The sequence below is a fragment of the Rhea pennata genome, chromosome Z (genome assembly GCF_028389875.1).
Source record: "Rhea pennata isolate bPtePen1 chromosome Z, bPtePen1.pri, whole genome shotgun sequence".
Lineage (NCBI taxonomy): Eukaryota > Metazoa > Chordata > Aves > Rheiformes > Rheidae > Rhea > Rhea pennata.
Genome location: NC_084702.1, coordinates 45526238 through 45540064, shown reverse-complemented (window position 1 = coordinate 45540064; position 13827 = coordinate 45526238). Strand labels below are relative to the sequence as shown.

The 13827-nt window shown below is 40.6% G+C and overlaps 1 protein-coding gene across 1 annotated transcript in view; it reads right to left on the bottom strand.

Annotated features, from left to right (window-relative positions):
- The window catches only part of SLCO4C1 (solute carrier organic anion transporter family member 4C1), a 31686-nt gene extending 31201 nt beyond the window's left edge, over positions 1-485 (bottom strand). The window contains exon 1 of the mRNA XM_062600022.1: positions 272-485. Within this exon, the coding sequence (XP_062456006.1) occupies positions 272-485 (214 nt within the window). The remainder of the gene's footprint in view (positions 1-271) is intronic.
- Positions 486-13827: the final 13342 nt, after the last annotated feature.

Below are 13827 nucleotides of genomic sequence, written 5' to 3'. Positions count from 1 at the left end.
CAGGACCATGGACATATCAAGAGCTCAAAAAGGAAGGAAAAAACCAGACGAGCACGGAGGCGCGCAGAGACCAGCGTTGTGTGAACAGCTTCCTCACCTAGGGCACCGGAGTTCCCGCCTCCCCCGGCGAAGGCGCTAACTTCACCCCGCGGCCGCGGCGCCCGCCAGCCCGCAGGCTCCCGGCTCTCCGGACCGCTGCTGCTCCCGCCCGCTCCTCCCCTCCCGGCTCGGCCCGGCCCCGAGAGGGGCGCCTTCTCCGCGGGAAGCTTGCCTTGGAAGATGGCCAGGAGGCTGTAGGCGGCCAGGTAGCCCTCGGGGTTGTTGCAGAGCTGCAGAGCCTTAGGGGCGCAGCGGCCCCAGCCGCAGGGCCCCTCCTCGGCCCCCGGCGGCGGCTGCGCGGCGCCGGCCGCGCTCGCCCCGCGCTGGCGGCCGAGGTCGGGGCTGGGGGGCTCAAACACCGGGTTCTCGATGCCGCCACCCTTCATGGCGCAACGAGACCGCCGCTCGGCACCTGCTGGAAGCAGCACCGGGCGCAGCGCTCCGCTAAATACCGCCCGGGCGGGCCGCCCTGCGGGGCAGGTGCCGGCACCTCCCCCCCCCCCCCCCCCCCGAGGCGGGTGGCCCGGCCCGGCCCGGCCCGGCCCCGCCCGGTGCGCCGAGGTCGCCCCCTGCCGAGCGCCGCGGGGCCGCCGCCCGCTGCCTGGGGGAAGGGGTCCGTCACGGCGCTGGGGAGCTCGGCCCGGGGCGGGCCGGGCTTTGTTTCAAGTTCAGGAGTCAGGATCAAGTTCTTCTTTAACCTCCCAGCGTGTGACGGCGGGGAGCGCGTCGGTGCGTTTGACCTGCGGAACGACACGCTGCGGGCGGGCAGCGGAGGAGCCGGCGGCGCTCCCAGCACGGCGGCTCAGGGAGGGCCGCGGCGGCTGAAGGTCATCGGGGAGCCGCGGCCAGCAGGCTCACTGCAGCGGCAAAGGAGGCACCGCCGTGGTACCTGACAAGTCTCGCTTCGGAAAAAAGAACAAGTGCCTGAAAAAAGCCCACGTGAACGGGTTTTCCCCGAAACCAAGCACTTCAAAATTTCCTCTGTAATTCTTGGAAAAAGTGAAATTGGTGTTATTTTAGATAGCGGACTTCCCCACATTAGGCAAGTGAGCTGGCACAAGAGCCTCTTGGATGTGGAAACACATCTCTAAGCAAAAAAAAAAAAACCCAGACATTTGCAAACATCATCCTTAGCAAATACTATCCCTCTGCTGTATCACAGAGAGTTTCCGCCCGGGAGCTTCCAGTCATCAAAAAAGTTACTCTGTTGCAAGCATCAACCCTGAGAGTTTGTCAAGTGTACAAGGAAGTACCAAGCTTGTTTTCACACAGTTTGTTTTCATTTCTTAGCAGCATACGCAAAAACAACTGCCAAGTACTTCAGGGATCAATTAACTATCACCACTCAAGTTAGTCTTAGGTCAGTACCAATGTGTCCGGGAGAGTGCCTCCCCTTTCAAAACTCCAAAACATTTTAGACACAAGCGAAATGAAACCGAAACAGCAGATGTCACTAATGATATGAGAGCTTTACAAGGAAAGCCAGCGCATCCTTCCGAATTCCCAACCGTGATTTCTTCGTGGGCCCTTCAGAGCGAAACAGAGATGGCCAAGTATTCGCCAGCAGTATGGAAACCGCCGCTGAGGAAGCAGAAGAAAGAACCAATCACAAACCCCCTAAGAGAGGACCAAAAAGCTTCTGCAAAAGGAGAAAGACACGCGTGTATATGTGTGTGTGTGTGTGTGTGTACAAATGGCGGCGCCGCCGGGGGAAGGCGGGGCGGGGCGGAACGTTGGGGCCGCGGGGTTCCATGGCGGTTGGGGCGGCCCCGCCCCCTCCCAGCCGGGCACCCCTCTGCTCCCCCGGCCCCGCAGCCCGAGGGCCGTGTACTGTTGGTTCAGTGTTTCCTCAACATTTGTAAGAAATCTGGGGGGAGGCGGGTGGGGGATAGTATTGTGGCCTAGTCTGAGTGATCTGGAGAACTAAACAGGAATAAACGCTCCTGGAAGATTTTGGCTGTGCTGGTAGAGTGGAAGGCTTTAAAGGAGGTTTCCAGAGAAAGACAGAGGGATAGGGAGATACAGAGAAGGGAATAAAAAAAGGAAGGATATTGGCACTAGTTACATTGTCTGAGTGATCCTGTTGTTCCTCAACAAGTGATTGTAGAGAAATTCAGTAGATCTAACCAAGTTAAATAAACTGTTATTATTATTTAAATTATTTAAAACTAGGGAAGTTTAAATTCCTGATGTTCAAGACTGGCTATGCAACCCACCTGAAAATGGCAATGCACAACTACTTTCTACGGAGGTATCTGGAGTGTGGAAATAAAAATGCTGGCATAGTAATAGACTATAAAGTGCATAATCTGTTGCACTAGAGGGAGGTCACTACTGGAAAAGGCAGATACGCTGCTACAATGTGTATATTGCCATTCCAGGTAGTGGAGACTCGCCAAAGCTGCTCTATAAGGTGTTACCTGCAACACACTATACTTCTGGGGACTTCAGCTTCCCAGAAATCACTTTTAAATGAGAAAAAGTGCAGAAAGATTCCTAGAAAAGTTTGTTTTCCAATAATAAAAGAAGCAGCCTTGCTTAGTCTAACAAAATGAAGGCTGAAAGGAATATAGTTGTTCTCCATGAAATTATAAACTTCTATAAGGAAAAGGAGGACAAAGGCAACAGGAAATTTCAGCACAAATGAGCAAGCTGATCATATTTATTTTTTCCCTAGAAGTCAGAAGGCTTTTGATCTTCAAAGGAGTGGAGTTTTGGAACAACTTTCTAATGGATCTACTGAATTCTACAGCTCTTTAGATGGAGCTTGGTCAATTTATGACCAGAATAATGAGACTTGAATTATTCCTCTAGGAAGTCTTTTTCTGATCCAAAGTTTCTGTGAGACGCAAGCAGAATATAATTCTAACATGCTAGGAGAAAACTGATGGTGAACTTGGAAGAATATTGTAAAAAATGATACTGAAATACCTTGGAGAGCTGCAAACAAACATTTTAAAGAAGGAATTTGCTAAATTTATGGAAGGATTATAATCTGTAAAATTTCCCATCTTACTTCAAGGTCTTGCATTTGACAATTTAGGATTTCTGCAGTCTCAGAAAGTCCTTGAAATTCTCCTGTTACATGGCATCGTGGTATATATCCATGGCTGATCAAATATAAACACACCAGAGTATCGCTAGATATGATTTGTGGAATTGCTTAAGAAAATAAGTGCCTTTTAAAAAGTGTGAGAACTGGCATTCCCAGAACTGGGAAAATGGTTGCATGTTAGATCAGATAAGGCAAAAGATGCATATTTAAAAGATTTCTTGACTTTCAAAAACCCCCAAACTGAACGAAGAATTATTTTTGAGCATCTCAAAGTCATAAAGCAGATCAATAGTTGGTAGATAATGCAAATTGGCGGTAATAAGTATGCGATTACAAATAACGACAGGTGGAGAAATTAAAAAAAATAAAGCTATATTGTGTTAGCGATTATTATGAAGAACTCAGGGGCTAAGGAGAGGAGAGGAAAACCTATCTGTCAAAAAACCTGCCAGGCTGAGTGAGTATACTCTCTCACTTAAAAGCCAAGTGGTGCACAGACTCACTCTCACCTTGTATAAAGATTACCTCCCAGAAACATGGCACTGTGTTTTGTCAGTTCAATATTCCCATCGCATCTACCAGCTATAAAGTAAGATATAGACTAGATTACACTGGATTTTTACAAGACATTTCCAAACAGCTTTTCAGTGTTTGCTGAGTGTTTGAGATGTCAAATTCTTCCACAGCTTTATCTTTGGTACTTTGGCATTCTGAATAATTTTCTTCTCCCCTGTGGATTATCTTATCTTTGCTATGGTAGCTCTCTTCACATCATTTTCAGTATTTAGTCTGGGTTGGAATTCACACAAAGCAAATAGTCAAAAACAAGGAAGTGCTTCCTTTTTTAATGAAAATTTTCTTTTGCTTCTGCTTTTCCTCTTGTCCTTGCTCCATGGAGAGAAACTTTGGATCACTCTAAGATTTCTGATACAAGAATCAGCCTGTTTTTTCTTTCTGTTTTGCAGTATTTAAAAATCAATTATCACCTCTTCCAAATATATTTCCCCAGTTTTGAAGGGGCGTGTAGATTAGGGTATGTTAGCATGCAGAGTCATAATAGAGCAGAAATTAGCCTGCCTACTGGGCTTGCATTACCAAGAATTCAATACATTGGTTATTCTTTTTCTTGACTGTTTCCATTGCTTCATATTTTCAGTAAAGTCTTAATTCCATTTAAGTCTCTGATTATGTATTTGCTGTGGAAACAATGCCAAATTGGCACTTGGATTGTCTGTGTAGAGTTTTCTAGTTATTTATGCAAAAATGGTCCATTTTTGTTTCTTCTTGAATACATTTATTCTTCTGGAAGTGAACAAAAATGTACATCTGTATACTCCTCTGCTGTGGGATCTGAATGAGCTCAAGGTATCTCTAAATTACATTGCATATCTCAGCAGAGTCATGTGCTGCTGCTACCAACACAGCATTAACCTGGTAGAGCTGACAGTTTGGAGTCTTATAGCTATATTCATTAAGGTAATGTAGGCCTTAATCTGTCTTATGTCTAATTCTGATTGCAGTGTCAGCCCAAAGCATCATCATCATCAAACTTTTCCCTGTTTAGAACACATGGCAAAGGGGAACTTTTCATGGATGGTTACTCTTAACACATTACTAGTGGATCCTCTATTCTTGCTTCTGTGCCCTTTTCATCTTTGTGAAGAACAACCTACCCTGTAAAAATACATATTCAAGTATACACATCAACCTTTATAGGTATGTTTACATAGTTAGTGATTATAAAATAGGTTATAGTGGTATCCTAAAAATGAATTCCTATCTTTATTCCCACACCATACTTAGTGAGGGCACTAGCAAAATTTGTTAGACTGCCTGATGAATGTGCCTCAATGTGAAAACTCAGGGCAGCTACTGTTTATCTCCAGTTTGTAATCTTTTACTGCTAACCACACCTTGCTTCTTTTCTGTGAGCTCCTTCATGTTCTCTCTGACCTATAGACATATTCAGTGCAAATGTGACAAAATCCCTTACCAGAGGCATTGATTTTTCACGTAATGAGTTCCATCGACTGTTTTCTGGTCTTAGAATGTAATGAGTAGGTAAACAGAGAAGAAGTATTTAATTTCTTTTCAGAAACACTAGTTGCAGTGTTTCCTAAAATTGTACAGTCTCTTTTGTTTCATTTCTGCCTGGTTCCTAGTTTGAACAAGAACAAATGAAATTTGATCAGCCTCATGACCTCTAGTGGCAGGCAGTTAGTAATGGTTTAGATGATTTATGATGTAAAGTCACTCCAAGTTCTGCATATACAGAGCAGGAGCAGGTAAATCCACAAACTTTCTCTCTTAAAATAGTAGTCTTAGTTTGGTAGCAACAGCTTTTGGGTAGCATTGGTTTTTCAACAATGAATTTAATCCATCAATAATGTTGATACTTCAGGTGAAAATGAACATTATCTCAGTGTTCAATGAGCTTCACTGGCATCACCCTCAGATCTTTATTACAGAAAACATTTCAGCAGCAGAAAAATATATCTTTTTTAGGTGGTATGGTACAATTCTCTTGTGTTACAGTTTTAATTGCCATAAATATTGCCTCTACTAACAGGGAACATTGCGATGTATATGCTTCCAGAAAATAATTCTATCAAGTCTCTCTTTATTTTAGCTTAAAAAAAATCCCTAAAAGAAACATGTACAGAAAGATACTTTCTGCTATCCTACAGACAACCAGAAAAAGTGTTCCAGTCAATAACTAAAGCTGTACAGTCTGCATAGTCAAACTCTGCAAAAATGGGTAACTAAGTCATATTATCCTTGGATTTGGGTGGTCCCACTGCAACACTTGAAGTCTTGCATCTTAAAAGCTGGCAGCAGAGATAACTGAATTTTCTCAAGAATCTCAAATCTTTTTCTGAGCAAATGATGTTTCCAGTTTTAGAAAGTCAGCTGCGTTTTGGGAGACAGATCAAAACAATAAGACTTCCTGTACAATTCAAGTTATTGAGATTATATGATAGTTTCTGTAGCAGTTCTGTAAGATATAGACATAGAGTACAAAACCAATACTCAGAATCAGCAAAATATTTCTGTTTAGATAGGTGGTTATTAAATGAAAAAAAAAACCCTAAAATTACTAAAACTGAATTTATTGCTATAATGTTTGTAAGTTTCTTAAAATACGTTACTTCTGATTCCAACTAAAACTGCATTCACAGATCAAATGTTTCACTAAACTCTCTTAAGCTTTTCTGAGTAATTTTTACCACCAATTGTAAAAGTGGAAATTACACAACTCTGACCACATTTTTATTGATGCCACTTCTTAACTTGTCTGGGGTTTTTGAAGAATTTTCCCAACTTCTAAATATATATAAAACTTCTGTTTGTTTAGGTTGCTTAAGTCTGACTTCATTCACTATTATCCTCCTAGCCAGAAAGAAGGTTACTATGAATGGTTCTTGTACAGCTTTTCTTGTTAGTGTGCTTAGTCATGGTAATTATGTGTGTGAAATATAAAAGCTGGGAAGTCTTAATATGTATATTACAGAATGGAGAAGTTGTGTGTTAAAATTATGAGGTTGTTAAAATCACTGGAGTGTCTCTATCAAAATAATAATCTGTTGGCCAATTAAGCTTTAATAAGTTGTCATGTATTGATACGCAAGGATCTACAAATGAAACTTCTGTGATGATGGCCTTTTATATTTCTCTTAACCTCCAAAAAATAACAAAATACTGATATCAACTTTAAAAAGCTCCTGTAAAAATTAAATATTGTAATTACAAAAAAAAAAAAAAAAAAAAGAAAAAAAAAAAGAGAGAGAGAATGAAAACAAACTTTTTTAAACATTGGAGTTTAAATTATTTTAGCTAAAAATTAACAAAATTTCCTCCTCCAGCATCCCTTTGAACATCATGTTGATGAAGTAGATTTAATTTACAGGATGCTTATAGTAGATGTCAGGAAAAAAAAAAGAATCTTCATATGTTAGTGCTTATCCAAACGCTTAATTAAGCCACAACAGGATTTTTTTGCAAAATTATTTAATGATTTAATGATTTATTTGACTGGAAAGGAAATGCTGCTCTTAACCAGTAATTTATTTTTAAGGAGATGTTATAAAGAAAATGATCATTTTAGATGATCAAGAACACAATAATATAAATTACATTTTCATTAATATATAAAATCACCCAGCTAGATAGGAATCATTCAGGAGAAAGTTTCATGAGCAACCTTAATAATACAATTCTGGTTTTGAACATTTGACTCTGGGATTGTATCTAACAGTTTTTAACAAAGTTTCATTTATAGTTTAGCTTTTTATTAGAACTTTGTTTGGATTTTTTAATGTAGTGGAAGAAAAAGATTTATGTTTTGGGACAGGTAACTCAAATACCATGGTCTTATCTGCTTTACTGAAGATGACCCTTATAGGGAAACTAAAGCTCTGGGAAAACAGAAATAAGCCAAAATGATAGACTTTCACTAAATTACATTCATGTTTTAACATCGTCCACTAAGTTATCAATAACTATAATAGATGATGTTAAGTAAGCCTTGCAGAAAGGAAGAGCTGCATTCAGCATTATGACTGAAAAAGAACTCTGCATTATTATTATTTTGGTCTTCCAGAGGAACAGAATTGACTAGAAAATTAAATCTCTCCCACAACCAAACCAGGATGACAGGAGAGAAATAAGATGAAATGGGATCAAAAGCATTTTCAGCCATCAGTAAATCATTAAATGCAACAAGAGAGCATGGAGAAAGATGTGTCACCATCAGCAACGGGTGGGCAGATTCTGATAGGTGTCAGTGCAAGGTTGAGCCAGGCACTTCATAGTGTTACCAAATTGTTGTATCCAAGTTACAAGGTAGGTTGCTTGCAACTTGTTCCCAGTAATTTAAGATCAAAATCTTGTTGCATGCAAAAGGAACATCCTGTATATGCAAAGCCAAGCACTTTTGATTAACCTAATTAAAGCCTTACCAATCTGATCAAAGAATTATTGTTAGTCCAGTTACAATTTATAGTTTAAATTGTATATGTATAGTTAGAATGACATATGCACAAACTTCTAGCATCTGCCCCTTTCTCTGGTGTTGCACTCACCCTTCCTCCGATCTTCTGGGCCCTAAGGTCGATGACTTCAGTTTGGAGTAGAGGGGAAGAAGTATAGCAAGCCATTAGCATCCCAAGTCCCTTGCCAGGAGGAGTTACTAATGTTGATAGTTTCTTCCTCTTCACACTAGAATCCACCAGCAGTCATTTATTACGTTTCCTAACATGCTCCAGAACTTACTGCTTCTTCATTGGTCTGTAAGTCCACATTACACCTGAATTTATTAGGAAAGGTGTATTTTGCATATGATGGTTACTTGTTCCCAGTATACTCTTTGTTACTCTGAAAACTGGTTTTAGCTTCCAAGGCTGCATTCCTCTGACAACCAGTGATTGATTGCTGGTGAGTTGTTTATAGTCCTGGGGCCTCCAGAATCATCCTATGTCTGCATTTTCAAGGACTCTGCTATCATCTTACGTCTTTACACTTCCACACTGCATTTTATTCTACGGTCATAGGAAGTTCACTACGCAGAATAACCGCTTGTCATTACTATGTATTAGCTACAAAATTACATATAACAATAGGTGCTACGCCTCACAATTATACAAAGCTACAGTAAGGTAAGTAAGTGTTACCCCATCATTAGATAATTGTTCTTACAAGTGAAACAACTCTCCAGGCAGGCCAAGAGAAGTTCCTGCAAAACCTGGTAAGTCTTGAGGCCCATGCCATTAGCTTAACATGAAGCCTGTGGCCGGTCACAAGCAATGGCAGCCATGTGTACTGGGCTATAAGGCTATTACATTCTTTCACCTTTGGATTTTTCCACGTGATTAAAAAAATGAATACTGTAAAGGAGAGATTCAGGAAAACAAGACAATCGATGAACCTATCTACTACTGGTCAATACCTCTCAATAAGTGGGAGTTAGACTGTTTCTGGTGTACTCAGATTCCCCTATCAAAAAAAGTCTGCATTGTGCAAGTGGAGTCATCAGCACTAGTTTGTTGGGAAACCTCAAGAAGGCCAGAGGAAGCACAAACCATAGAGGTCCCGCTTAGCAGGAAATCTTAAAGGAGCCAAAGACACTATAGCAGACTAAGAGGTAGCTTTCAGTGGCCAGATGGCCTGACTCTGGATCTAAGGTCAGGGAGCAGCAAGAGCTGGCTTCTCCCCAAGGGACAGGGGAGCTGAGGGTGATAACATGGCCAGCAGGGCAAGGGCCGCATCAGCCAGGGTCCATCCCACTAGCCAGAGGTTGCAGTCAGGTTTAACCAAGTGTGGCTGAGCTAGATACTAACACTGCTACAGCCTAGTTCAGGGAGGGAGTGGAGGTTCAGCGCTGAGCTTAAATGGAGCCTCTGAGCCCACAGGCAAGGGTGTGGGGGAGGCCTCATGTGAGGCCTCATGTTCAGGGCCATTGAGACCCATCAGTGTCTTCCGGGCCCTGACATCTAAGGTATCTTATGGGGCCTCATCAAAAGAAATGACGGTCCTCAGGAACAACTCCAAGTATCTTAAAATTCTGAGAACATTCCTAGTATTTTCTATTTAGCCTTGGAAACACATGATAAGCTGACTTTTGTAATATGACTGTGTGATCGACACAAGAAAAAGAATAGCAAAGATGATAGAGGCTGTTACAGGTGACAAGAAAGTGAGCAGTAGCCTAAGCTTAGTGATGGAAGAGATACAGTGGTGTTCAGCTCATCTGCATGGTGGACATAGATTCATGACTGATCTTGTCAGGGAGCTGCAGCTTTTGCTCCTCTGCAAGCAAATGTGAGGCAGGAGCTGGAGGTGAAAGCGTGGCAGGGCAAGGCCTCTCTCAGCACAGCCCCAGCTGCCCCAGTGAGGACAGCATGGAGCAGCAACTGCTGCCAGGGATGGCCAGCAGGCCCAGAGCTTGCTGTAGCTCCCGGGGAAGCAGGGACAGCCCCTGACGAGACTTCTTGCAGCTCCCACTCACACAGCTGCTTCCCACAGGGGCACTGTGCCAGGCCAGGCCGTGAGCACCGGCAGCCAAACCTGTAGGAGACAGGGTGGGGGAAAGAGATTGCAGAGTTTGTTGATACAGTCAGGGCCCTAACAGATGTGATTAAGAAATAACTCATATTACAAATATTGCTCAAATTTTCTTGGAGTACAATGCATTAAATAGCACCAGATGTTCTTCTCCCTCCCACCGTTTTTTTTTATTTAGTTACTATCGTGTGCTTTTCTTGTTCCATTTCGCACCATTACATAGGTGGAAATGACCATTAGTTAGTTATGGGGATGGTGAGAACAATTTTTTAATAGTCATTTCTATATCCTATTATTCTTACCATAAATTATAAGCTATTAACTATCTTAGTTCAACACTAGATAGTCTTCCAGTTGTTCTAAATGTGTAACTCACACTTGTGCAGGTGCAGTAGTTTTAAGCAGGTGTCAAAATTCACTCTGACTTTAAGAACATTTCAAATTACTAGACTTCAACAAAGGAGAAGGTGACAAACTGATTCTACTTAGAGTATGTTCTCTTTGGAGGAGTGCCAGTCATCCAAGGGAAAGTTTGTGAAGGAATTAAACAGAATGGAAAGGATTCTAAATAAACAAAGATTGCCGTGTAATCCAAGAAATAAATATCGCAACTTCAGTAGAAAGGAAAAAAGCTGAACTTTTTAAAATGTAACAGCTCAAACTGCTTTATAAAGACAACACATCACAAGGGGAGTTTGCTGGCAAATCTCCTTGTGCCATCTTAACTTGTCCTTGCCACAATCCCATTAATTTTGCAATTAATATTAACTGGCACAATTACAAAAAATTATGCTAACATGTGCCCCAGCTGACACTTGGAACCAGTGTGACACCACCCATTTTTCACTGAATAGTTGTCTAACTTTTCACAAGGAAAGAATTTTAAATCAAATTCTGTTGAAATAAATCTGTTCTCTTGGGGAACTATGCATGTAGTTTAATGTAGCAATTTCTGGGAAGAGCATTCGAAAGAATAGGAAAAGCAGAGTATAATATAACTATGCCCTTGAAATACAGGTTGAAATGAGTCACTACCAGAAAAGAGCATAAAATGGCCCAGAAGGAAAGGAAAAAGAATTTTCAGGAAGATTTTTAGGGTAGAATTACAAATGCTGATTCTCAAATACATCAAAAGTAAGTATCCCACTGGCTGGACTTGTTTCAAAAGATTATATTCAAGTAAGAATATAATCAGAATGAAATCCTGGGACTATTACTGAGCAAGTATTTTTCTTCTTTCACTATACCCATTTCAAGTACTTCATCTACTCTAATAATCTCCTTGGCCTTAATGGGAGCACTTGTGTGAATATACAACGTATATTCACCATCAAGAATGTACAAACTTTTGATGGTTTTGCAATGTTCTTCCACAAATGTAGGTGAACCTGTTTAGGAAATATACTTTTTCACAGGACATAAAGGGAAAATGTCCCTTGATATTTGTAAAATATCTGTGTGGTGATGTGACTGAGGAATTAGCTCACTATGTGAAAATAAGAAAGCAAGATAGTATTAACTAATTCATAATGCCAATTTTATATCACTCTAAATAGAAAACAGACAGAGAATATTCTATGTTCCTGTTTTCAAAAACACAGCTGTCTGGGTATTTGAGACAGGAGGGCTGCTACAAAAATGACACTCAAATAAAATAAAAGAACAAAAGAAACACAGATTGTGAGAGAGGGGAGGGACCCCATGAGGTCTCAGGTGTACAAATGTTAACTGGAATTTTATCTGACCTTCCCAATACTTAGAAGCCCAGGGCAAGACTCAAAATATGCAGGCTTCTAAGAAGAGAAAAAGAAAAAAAATATAAACCTCTTGGAGAGTTTGTTATCCTCTCCACTTTCTGTGTGCTGATGTCAAACCAGATTTTGAGAGAATTGTTTTATTTCTGTATTATTTGTTTAGATTTATACTCACAAACTTTGGTACATTAAGATATCTAACTTGCTACTACTGCTTTGGTCTTCATCTATTTGCAAGCCAGCTCTTGATTAGCCACTTCAGTTGATTTAAACCACAGGATTTCTGTTATTAATATATGTATAGGAGAATATTGATTTCATTTGCAAAACAAATGCTTCATGATCTGTATTTTTCTTTTGTATTTCTGTTTTCAAGAATAAAAGTAAAAATACAAGTTCTTACAAAAAGGAGAAAGGAGTTCCATGCATAAAATATCTTTCAGCAATCTATCAATTTACATTTAGTTCTTAGCTTTTTAAGGCCTAAGAATGCTGGATGGATAAATATGAATGGATAAAAGTAAATAATGAATTTAGTTATAGCAGTGGCCACTGGCCTGTGATTTCAGCATAGGCAAAGGCATCAGGTTTAGCCCACGCTATGATTCCATAGGACTTAGATCAGTATCTGTAGTCCAGTTAACTGTGAAGCAATTGCCCTATAAACCAGCAACGGTGTGGTAAGAGTTTGCCCATGCCCCAGAAATGTGAGTGATGTGATGAACAGGAGAAACCAGCCTTCCTAGTGGAAGATAACCTTACCACAACTTCATAAAACTTGCAACAACCAGAAGGGATGGCGAACAAGGAGAGATTTTTCATCTGCAGTATTGTAGCATATGCTACAGCAGGGACAGAGCAGACTTGGAGGTCTGTTTCTGAGGTACAGGCCAAAGAGCAGCCTGAGCTTGCTGTTGTATATCAAGCCTATGTGGGAAGACCAGGAGTTTGGTTATTTTCTCATTGATCAGCTGGCAATTTGGTATTGAACTTGCATTAAAACACATCCAGAAACTACTCTAAAAGGTAATAGAATATACCATTGGTTCAGTGCAAAGAAAAGGAGTGTATCATGCTAAAGATGTGAACAGATTTATATATCTGTAATGATATAACTGAGGGTAGAATTGCTTATTGCATTATCATCAACATAGCAACTGAATTTTATTTGGACATAAAGGGATGAAATTTATTCTTTTTCAGCTTTGATAATTACCTGTATAAAATGAGAAAATATAGTTGAGAAATGGGTAAGTGCTAAAGCACAGAAGATTTAAAGTGGTCATCTGTACAATGGCCAAACGTTCAAGGCACCTGCCTCAGGATCTGATAGACACTGATTTTCTGTATTACAGTAATGCTTTATAATAATGTTTCGTAATTGGATGCCTACATAAAAATCAATCTTATCTTACATTTTGCTTCATAATGGTATCTTTCCTTATTACCAAAGCTTTCTTTTATAGATGTATGGTTCAACTGACTGTAAAAGTGTCAATTTTTAAGACACTATTTCTGGAATTATGTCACACCATAGAATCAATAGTGTGATCGAAACCTCTCAAGTAACAGAACACCCACAGAATTCCACTATTCATAGTGTTCAACATACAATAGCAGGTACTTAGTCCTCCAATGCCTTTGGGAGAGGGTGATTAAACATAAAGGAACTCATTAGCAAGACATGAATTTCTCTTCCAGCTTTCTAGCTTTGTCTCCTCTGGCAGTACTTTGTTGTTAGGGCTAGCTGTACCTTTATGACAGAACTCATGCTGGAGCAGAATAGAAGTGTCCAGTCCCATTGACAGCTCCAGAACAGGGCAATTTTCTGATTTGCTATTGGAAACACAGAGAAAAATC